Below are 11008 nucleotides of genomic sequence, written 5' to 3'. Positions count from 1 at the left end.
TCAAGTACCAAATGCCAAAATCGAAATCACACAAGACATAAAGAGTTATTTACGTAGTTCAGTTTCCCTACGTCTGTGGAGCTTAACTCGGTGAGAAATATGCAGTCTCTTCAACAATTACAAAGTGAACCTACTTGATCACACACCCTGTAATAATTTTCCTTATCCTTGCACACAATATTCTCACCACTAAATACACTAAAACTACAACACAAAATTTTACCATCAAAATAGCACTCTTGCAATAATACTCTCACCTCACCCTTGTACTTTAGAGTATCTTTTTCTTAACAGTGAAACAATAGATCTCATACTTTAAAATATTAGTATATTGATTATAATTATAATCATAATTATAATTGGTGATGCGATTCTTTTAATGAATTATTATAATTAATTATGATTTATAAATTTATGTCAACATCTTATATTTACTTAATAATATATTAATTGTAATAAAAAGTAAGACTTGTAACAATTTATCTTAATTTTATGGAAACCAAGACTAAAAAAATACTGAAGGAACTAAATTTGTTAACAAATCAAATCATATATAACAAGGACAATTTAATAAAATGTGCTTCTAGATTGTTGATACAGAATACAAGATAAGGAGGAGCGAAGAGGAGATCAATGTGGTGCAATGGAGGCCGATTTACCTATAAAGATCGAGAGTTAAAACAAAGATAAGATGACAGACTGACTAAGAGGATAAGTGGTTATAGTAACTTTAGGGTTCTATTAGGTTTATCCCTTGTTCATAGTTTTCTAGTGTATTTCTAGAAAGGGTCACCTCATCTATTGACATAATATAATTAGATAAACATTCAATCTTATTAAATGCGTAATGGGTAACCATAAGCACTTATCTTGAAATCCTATCAATATGAGATGCTTAAGTTCAAATAGACTTCTTGTTGAACTGGAAACATGTTCACATTAGCTCGAGTGGTAGGTCTCGTTTGAAGTGGGACAGGTTGCTTAGCAAATCAATGATTGTTATCTTATATTACGATGGCTATCTTCAAACAGCTAAACGCGGAATCACGGTGTACAATGAGACTAATATAGTAGCAAAAGGGCCCCAAGAGCAAGTTCACGCTCTACAGGCAGTTGAGAAGATGGACCCTCCACTATCTAAAGTAAAAAAGCGTGCTTGGTGAAAATGTGTAGTGGAAGTCCTTGGGAGGCCCTACTATATTTTCTTATTTCAAATTTTTTTCAATCTTCTTAGAAATTTTCATAAACAGATACCTGAAAGTGTTTCTCCCAAGCTAAATACTGGTCCAAAATCATTTTTTTCAAAAATTAAAAATTTTAGCTTTTTCTCGAAAATACTTTTAAAAATATTTCTAAACTACACCTTAATTAAAGGAAAATCAAAATTACTTCTTTTTGTGAAATTTAAAACTTTTACTTGATAATACATAAAGTATTAATATTTTTATAATTAGATAACTTTTCTTTCATGTTCTTTCCTTGCCAATTTCCTTGGACTGAAGGAAGCAGCCCAACAACTTTGGGTGCTTTCATGATTAGTCAAATCTCTTTGTCCCCCATTTATCACGTCCAATATTCAATCCCCTTTCCACAATGTATATGTACTTGAACTCACATTTTCTTACATTTATAATAAAATTCATGTCAATTGAACTAAGACTCAATCGAATCATTTATCATATACATATATATATTTCATATTAATTATATTTACAATTTAGATCACTTCCAACTAAATTTTCTTTAAGTTTCAACCTCAACAGCAGCTTAAATAAGCTATTCTCAAATTTAATCAATAATAATAAAATAATAAAATATAAAAATTCATAACTAATTCAACGGTCCATCTTTTTATTGATTTTTGAATTTTAACTAAAATTAAATTAATTTTTTTAATAAATATAAGGTTGATTGGGAAGACTTCACTACAATTCAGTCAATTCCAATTAAAGTAAAACACGTTTTTTTTTAGTCAAAAAGCAAACCCATTGAAGTTTGGAGCACCAAAAACGCAAATAAATATTTAAAGTCCATAGTAAATAACCATGCGGTTTCCTGTAGTTTTCGTCGATAAAAGTGGCACAACCAAGTGCATCCTTTACTAATCACTTCAAGTCTTTCTCTCCCCTACTTAAAACAAAAACCATGGTTCAAGAAAAGAAGCTAGTCCAGGACGTATCTGGTTGGCTAAGAGTCTATGATGATGGCTCAGTCGACCGAACCTGGACTGGTCCCCCTGAGGTCAAGTTCATGGCTGAACCAGTCTCACCCCATGAACAATTCATTGATGGTATAGCCACTCGTGATGTCACCATCGATCAAAATTCAGGCCTCCGGGCTCGAATTTACTTGCCGGAGGAGGAAAATCCCAAGTTTCCGATCATACTTCATTTCCATGGCGGTGGCTTTTGCATCAGCCAAGCTGATTGGTTCATGTACTATCAGTTTTACACTAGGTTAGCCAAATCGATTCCAGCTATTGTCGTCTCGGTTTACCTCAGGCCAGCACCCGAGAACAAGCTTCCGGCAGCTTGTGACGATGGCTACGCCGCTCTCCTTTGGCTTAAATCGTTATCTAAAGGTGAGTCAAACGAACCTTGGCTCAACACCCATGGTGATTTCAACCGAGTTTTCCTTATAGGTGATAGCTCAGGAGGGAACATCGTGCATGAAGTAGCTACACGTAGTGGGTTCATTGATTTGAACCCACTAAGACTCGCTGGTGCTATCCCTATCCACCCAGGGTTCGTTCGGGCTCAGCGAAGCAAGTCCGAGTTAGAACAACCCGAGTCACCTTTCTTAACCTTAGACATGGTGGATAAGTTCTTAGCCTTAGCATTGCCAAATGGGTGCACCAAGGACCATCCCATTACTTGTCCTATGGGGTCATTTGCCCCACCAATTGAAACCCTAAGTTTACCTCCATTGATGTATTGTGTGGCTGAGAAAGACATGATCAAGGACACTGAGATGGAGTATTATGAATTACTGAAAAAAGCCAACAAAGATGTGGAGTTGTTTATTAGCACTGAAATGGGTCATAGCTTTTATCTTAACAAGATTGCCATTGATACTGACCCTGTTACTGCTGCACAAACTGGTGAACTTATTGAAGGAATCAAAGTGTTCATCAATAAGCATTGAAAAAGGTACTAGTTTTTATTGATGTTGTCAAGCTCTAATTGCTTGTTGCTTTTCTATATGTATGTCAACATTATAATAAATATTTATTTTGATCTTTGGTGTTATTTGAAAAATGTTTAGCATGCAAACATTGATTTTTTTTTCCATTCAGTAAAATTTTCAAAATTAGATGGATTCTCGAATCGATTCAATTGAATAAATTATTAAAAGCCATACAATTTTTCTTCTTAGCACCATTATCATAATTGGAAAATAAATTTTATTTTTTGGTAGATAGAAACAATATTAGCGATTATAGAAATAAGCAAAAATTAAAAGCCCATAATATCTTTTTAGATTAACTCCCGCACAATTTGAAGGGGTTCAAAAACAAATGTAGACTAATAAAATTTATACTAACTTACTTAGCCATGAAATTTGCAACTGCATTATAATTTCGAGAAATATGACAGATACAAACTTTATTTTCATAAGAGGAATATCAATAAATTTGACAAACAAAATTAATTGCATCAAAAAGAATATTACTATATTCAAATTCAACTTGTCGATATCGCTTTTCCCAAATTAGACCTAGCCCTTCCTGTATTTATGTGTTATTATTCTGATGGTGATGCTTAATTATTATTGATATTTCAGAGAAAAGGAAATTTCTAGCTGTGGAGCCAAGTCCCTATCTTCTTAAAATAGAATTTTTATTTATTTAAGCCCTTTATAATTTATAAAATTTTAAATTAGTAATGATAAAATTATATTTTGACCCTCCAAAAATAATAAAAATTTGATTTAATCCTTTAAAAGTTATAAAGATATAGTCTATTAAAATGGTAAAATTACATTTTACTATCGTAAAACATATAATTTAATTCCGCCCCAATAAAATTTTAGTTTTACTTTTTATATTTTACTTAAATATCAAACTTAATTTATATACTTTAATTTTGATATAATTTAGTGCTTCAAATTTTAGAATGATTTTAGTTAATTTAAATACTTTATTCGATTAAAATGTTTATATGAATTTTTAAGAATTATTAGCTCGTTAAAACTCTCTATTAAATTTAAGTAAATTGCAATGTTAATTTTTTATTACATGGATACCGAGTCATTTTTTTAATTTCAAAAATTTCTCACCAGCAAATTTATAAAAGAATTTTAACGATTTTAACAAATAGAACCAATTTTTTAAATTTGAAAATAGAGGGACTTTCCTGCACTGCTGCCTTTGGCCTGAGAATTTTAGTGTAGCTTTGATCTTTTCACTCTAGTTCGTGGGTTTGCCTCGGAAATACCTTGTGTAAACAGTGGTGGAGTCAAGAAATTCTTTTTTGAGGGGTCGAAATTCAATCGTAAAAATATAATTTCATCATTTTAATAGTCTATATCTTTATAATTTTTAAAAAAGTTAAATGGAATTTTATCATTTTTGAGAGTCAAATTGTAATTTTACTCTTACTAATTTAAAATTTTATAAATTACAAAGAGCCTAAATTGGACCATGGCCGTCTGTATAAAGCAGAAGTTTAAGATTTTAGAGAAGGAGAGACAATCTAGAGAAGATTGGAAACACTTAGAATATTCAACTCTGGTTTTGAAATTTAATTATCATTCTGGGTTGAATTTATTTCTCATTGGTTATGTTGCATCTCAATATTTGTTCATAATGAGCTAAATTCTTTAGAGATTACAATCAAACATAAATTATGATGGCATCATCGTTAAAAAAATAAAAATAAAAATCTTTGCAGGCTGCTCTAGCAAGCAAGTAAAGCAAACAACAGGCTTGGGCTTGGAACGTTCTCTTTGCTTATGATGAGGCAGCAAAGGCTACATGCTGACCAAAAATCAATTCAATTTGAAGTATTGAGATCATTTTTTATGATATAAAAGTATGGATTTTATATTTAAAATAATAAAAATATTTTAATTTTTTTTTGGAAATTTTATTGTTTTTTAAAAATATTTATGAAAAAAATTTTAAAATACTGTCAAATAATATTAAAACGAACCTCATGTTTTCAAAATAAGTCTAGAAATATAAATCAAAAATTAATATAAAAATCGAGAACCGAATTGAGCGTAACGAATTATGATGGACGATTCAAAATGAACCTGATCAACAAATTCAAATATCAAATTAGACCTAATTTACAAATATAAAACAACATAACAATAGAATAAATCAATATTTTTAAAATCTAATTTTATAATTGAATCAGATTTTATAATTTTAATATTTTAATAATTTATAATCGAACTCGATTGATTCGATCTAATTTTAAAAACATAATTTTTTGGTACGATGACATATTACAATATTAGTACTCCTACCGAATAAGGAATATAGGTGTAAGGCCCAATTTCGGCCAGGGCCTAAAAAAATAATAAACAAAAAAGTCCATTTACAACAAAATTTAACCCAAAATACCCTAGCCCAATTTTATAATTACAAAGCCCTAAACCCTAGTTGCCGAATAAGCCCAAAACCTTATCTAATTTTCAGTAAAAAAAAAAACAAGAGGGGTAGAAACCCTAGCCGCTACCCTCCGCCCTCTGCCACCACCTGCCACCACCGACTCCGCTAACAGACCTGCAAATAAAGCAAGCAAATGACAGGCAAACAGTAGCGAAATAGTAAAATGTAAATCGGCTTTAAAAGCCCCAGCACAATGTAATTTTTGGGACGGATTCTAAATACAAAAAACCAACAAAGTTTGAATAGATTCAAAGAAAAAAAGGTGCTCATCTTTTTATTTTGTATACATATTTCGAAATAAGTAAATAGGGATTAGTAAAAAGGGTTGGATTTCGGTTACCTTTGAGGGCCTAATCGGAGACTCCTCCGTCTTGAGGGTGGTCAGGCCAACGGGCTTGCCGAAAGGACCCCACCGGCAGCGAGGAGGGAACCGAAGGGTTTTTGTTTCTTTTTCTTTTTCCCTTTCTTTTTCTTTTTTTTTTTTGCTTTAGAGAGCCTTTTGGACTGTTTTAACCCAAAATCGGGCTTTGCTCGGAAAAAAGGAGTGAAAAGGTGTTTTTTCAATTTTTCGGCCACCGTGCGCGGCGACGCCATCGCCGGCGAGAAGTGGTCGGTATGGCAGTCATCGGCCGGAGCCAAGACTGGGGAAAGAGGGGATTTGAGAGAAAAAATTCTGTTTTTTTTTTGTGAAGAAGCAAGAAGAATGAAATTTAAAAAAAAAAAAACCTGACTTAAATAGGTGCTTTAAACGACGTCGTTTTGGGCTTGTGCATAAATAGCCAAAACGGCGTCGTTTTACCCATAACCCGCGTGCGTGACCCGACCCGTCAGAGGATCTGCGTGTTTTCGTGCGGGTGGGATATTTGCGCGCTACGTCCTTTGTCTTTCGTGCTGTTGTGCAATGTGGTCCCTTTTGATTTTTTAATTCGACCCTATAATTTATTTAGTTTTCAATTTGGTCCCCCTCCTTTCGCGCGTGTCACAGTTTAGTCCTTTGCCTTCTTTTATTTCCGATTTGTCCCCTGAGATTTTGTTTTATTTTTAATTTAGTCCTGTTATTGTTATTTTTATTATTATTAAACTAATTAATTTATCATCATCATCATCATCATCATCATCATTATTATTATTATTATTATTATTATTATTAGCCTTGTTATTATAAGTTTTATTGTTCTTTTATTACTATTAACATTATTATATAAATTATTATTAATGCTATTATTATTTTTTCTTATTAATATTATTAATATTATTATTGATATTATTATTATAATTATTATTATCTTTCATTACCATTATTATTATATTTCTTGTATACTTATTATTATCTTACCTTTGTATTTATATATTTACTATTATTCCCATATTGTTAAATTAATTAGTTTTTGCATCATTTTTATTATTTATTTACCTAAATATTTTAAATATATTTAATTTATTTTATTCCCTTTTATATTTATTTATATACTTTTATAATTTCGAAAACTTAGATTTATTATTATTATTATTATTATTATTATTATTATTGTCGCATTATACCTAAATTGTCTTATACAACATTCATTTATTTCTATAACATTTTTACTTTGATTTTTAAGTTCTTTACCTTCGTTATTTGTTTCAACGTTGGTTATTTATTATTTGCGTTTATGTTATTTTCTTTTTTTATTGTTATTCGTACAAATGCATTTCTCATTTTTCCGTATGCACATCAACATATTATGATCTTTGAATAAGTTTAAATACACGAATCTTTTTAAACTCAAGTTTTAAACGATCTCTAGAATTAAGAAAAGATCGTGTCTTAACTTACTGGGCATGATCCCTTTTTTTAACTCGAGATAGCTAAATATCTTTTAAATAAGTAAATTTTTGGCATTCATTCACACATCGGGAATTCAAGACATTGTGTTCTAACTTACTGAATATAATTTTCTTTCTCGATTAACGTAAAATATGCCCTTTTCCCAAAAATTTTCAATATTTCATTAAAAGATCGTATTCTAAATCTCTTTAAAGTTTTAAATCTTCGACATTAAGACATTAATTAATCAACTAGGTACCAATTCTGGGCGTTACGAGGGTGTTAATCCTTCCTCGTACGTAACCGACTCCCGAACATATTTTTTTGAATTTCGTGGACCAAAATCGTTGTTTTAATAAAACCAAATCGTTTATTAAAAATAATCATTTTTCGAGGTGACCCGATCACACCTCATCAAAAAAGGATTGGTGGCGATTCTCATATTCGTTTTAATTTTTCAAAAACTCAAGTCGACTCCGTTTTCACAAAAAATGGTGTAAACAATAGGTCTAATAAAAAAAAGAGAAATATCATCATTATTTTCAGTGCCATCTTAATATATAGTTAACTTCAAGTTGTTTTCTTATTCTAACATCATATGACTTTTTCTTTTCCACTTTTCACTTAAAAAAATGAATAGCAAAATCAAAAATGGTAATCTCAATCTGACCAAATTGGTTGGTCGGATGGAACATTAATCAGGGTATTGGTATCAAAAGTCAGTTAAACCGATTTTTAATATATAAATTTTTATATTTTATTCAATTGAACTATTTGGACTGATCAAATTCTGACATATTTCACTATCGATCGGGAAAAATATCATGCAAATCAACTACAAAAACAATTTCAATTTGTTTGCACATTTAGTATATTTTATTTGAATTTTTTAATAATATAGAATAAATTTGAGAATCCTAAAACTCATATAATTTTATGGGTCTATTTATATAAATTTTGATATGTTTTAATATTTATTACATAAGTTTGAACATAGTTGTATATTGTTGGGGACTGACCCGTATAAACAACGAGATAGTAAAAGTGAAGAAGAATGAACATAAATATTTTACGTGGAAAACCTTCAAAGAGGGAAAAACCACAGGTAAATGAGGCTTCGACTTTTCACTAAATGAGTATAATACGGAGAAAATAAACTTAAATATACTAAACGTACATACTCAAACCCCAAAAACAAAGCTCTCTTTATAGTTACCATGAAAGTTATCATCAAAACTCACATGCGACCATATTTTCACAAAACATGGATACAATGACCCCTTTAAATAAGCTTATATTAAAGTTCTAATCGTACTAGAATATCTCTGGAATAATCAAAGTTCGACTGGAAAAAGAAGTCCTGCTTGGAGTCTAAAACGTGACTACATTAGGTGAGATATCGTCGCGACGTCGCATATCTCCTCATCGTGACGTCATCTGTTTGTTTCCGATATGTATATCATATTCATATTCATATTATCATTTTATTATATTATGTTTTAATTATTTCTTTCATTTCGTGTACGTATAGTTAAGTAGGATCTACAATCAGTACACCTAATATGAAAATAAATATCTATACTAATTAAATAAATTTAACATTATTTATAACATTAATTATTTAGTCCAAATGTTATTTAGCTGTTCATATAAGGACAGCAGCCCTAATCAAATGTTGCAAGTGGCTTAGAGAATAAAGACAGACAAGCCGACCACTAATGGATAGATATTTAATTGGAGTTAGGAGTTAGAAAATGGGGCAATGAATTGAAAGTATTTAGAGTTTATAGCAAGAATTATAACATATTTGAGAAATAAAATGAGATAAAATTTGGTAATAACTTACCATGAAATTGATTTTTTTCATTTTCTTAAAGGATAAAAAATTAAAAATAGAATAAATTTTGAGTGTCAGAAGGTAAAATTAGAGATAGAGGCGAAGTAAAAAAAAAAAATTGGTGTTAGGATCAAAATAAAATTACAAAATTTTGAGTAGAATAAAAAATTTTATTTTAAAAAGGTTTAAATTGAATAGTTGATTATTGAGTGAGACTTAAACTACTCGAGTTTCATTTTAACCAGGGACTAAGATAATCGAGGCTTTGCCATGATGAGGGAAAAGAAATTGTTGTTACCTCGAGTTGTCTATTTGTTTAAAATAAAAATTGTAATGGAAGTGTTAGAATGTAATAACCACTACAGTTTGGTATTGTGAAAATTGTGCAAACAAAAATTACCAAGGTTTGTTTACGCAATTCAATTTTCCTATGTTCATAGAGTTTAGCTCAGTGAGTAATTCCACTATCTTTAATCCACAGTACAAGTAAATCACACTCCATCACTCCCCAAGTATAGAGATCTCTCATTTGTACTTAAATACTAGAATCCTCACCTCCAAATTCTCCCCTGAGAACTTGGGCAATAAACACTCAACAATGTTTACAATATCAGTTTGCAGTCCTTCACAAAATGGTTCCTCAAATGAAAAGATTAGAATGCACTCATAGCTCTCATACAAAACCTATACAAACTTTAAGACATATATTAAGTTCGCCATACTAACATAGAATCTAAGCGAATACAAAGTTCCTTGAAAATAGCTATTACATTAATAATAATTAAAGCACAATCGAAGATTTGCTCTCCAAGATCAACAACAATCTTAATCAGATCTCCACATTCCAAGGACTTATTTGATTCTCACGAATCTAATCCCATCTTCAAACTCCAAGGATTGGTTTTCGTAGATGGACCAAAGTATTTTTAATAACACAACATATTAACATGTCCAAATATTTTCTTCATTAAATTATCAAACTAAATAAGACAAGTATTAAACCACTTCAATGGTAGTTTGCAGTTAGCACTACCGAGTGCCACTTAGCAACTCTCAGCTTACTTTGCCTCAACAGAAACCATAAACAACAATAATACAAACACATTGCACATAAATAAATATTTATAAACAATAAATAAATCACTATAAACAAATGCACAAATGTCATGTATGCAAAGTAATCTAAAAAAAAAAAGAGACAAATTGACAGTAACTGCAACGCTGGAATAATTCAAAAACAAATCAGAAATGCATCAACTTAATCAAATCAATGAAATTTTCATCCTAGCCTTGCCATCATCAAATCAACTTGACGACGAACACCGATCAACCAAGAAGAAACTTTCAAAAGCCCCAAGAGACTCACTACATCAATGATGCATAAAAGGTCAAGTCTTAGATGACCTATCATTCTCCTCATCATCTCAAATCTATCACCATTACAATAATATATCATGATAAATCCATTCGAAAATAGTTCCTAATAAATCTGGCGACACCCTTATATTGAAAAATCTCACATATAAGCTAGAACATGACTAAAATTTAAAAGTAAAAATAAAACCACCTCTATTTTCAAAGTAAACAGAGTGAACAAAATAAAACCATGAAACTACGGACAGAATAAAGTTAGGAGACCATTAATAAAACCACGATAATGGTGGATTGAAATTAAAATCAAAATAAAATCACGAAAAATTTTATTGGAGAAAAGATATATATTTTCTTAATTTCTTTCCTTTTA

At 30.4% G+C, this 11008-nt stretch overlaps 1 protein-coding gene and 1 long non-coding RNA gene across 2 annotated transcripts; one reads left to right on the top strand and one right to left on the bottom strand.

The window, feature by feature from the left end:
* Positions 1–2046: 2046 nt before the first annotated feature.
* On the top strand, positions 2047–3248 carry LOC105774031 (probable carboxylesterase 15). Its single transcript, XM_012596337.2, has one exon. It carries the CDS (start codon positions 2146–2148, stop codon positions 3142–3144), a length of 999 nt encoding a protein of 332 aa, XP_012451791.1. The 5' UTR covers positions 2047–2145; the 3' UTR covers positions 3145–3248.
* Positions 3249–5380: 2132 nt separating this feature from the next.
* LOC128041845 (uncharacterized) lies at positions 5381–6310 on the bottom strand. The gene is made up of 2 exons (XR_008196753.1): positions 5961–6310; positions 5381–5734 (listed from the first exon to the last, which is right to left on the bottom strand). It is a non-coding gene; the product is annotated as an uncharacterized LOC128041845 (long non-coding RNA).
* Between the last annotated feature and the right edge of the window lie 4698 nt (positions 6311–11008).

Source organism: Gossypium raimondii, chromosome 6, assembly GCF_025698545.1.
Source record: "Gossypium raimondii isolate GPD5lz chromosome 6, ASM2569854v1, whole genome shotgun sequence".
In the NCBI taxonomy this organism is placed as follows: domain Eukaryota; kingdom Viridiplantae; phylum Streptophyta; class Magnoliopsida; order Malvales; family Malvaceae; genus Gossypium; species Gossypium raimondii.
Note: the sequence above shows the minus strand (reverse complement) of the source record. Positions and strands in the feature narration are given on the sequence as shown.

What these genes read in the sequence shown, in the direction of transcription:
- LOC105774031 (XM_012596337.2), top strand. Translation starts at nt 2,146, where the DNA reads ATGGTTCAAGAAAAGAAGCTAGTCCAGGACGTATCTGGTTGGCTAAGA.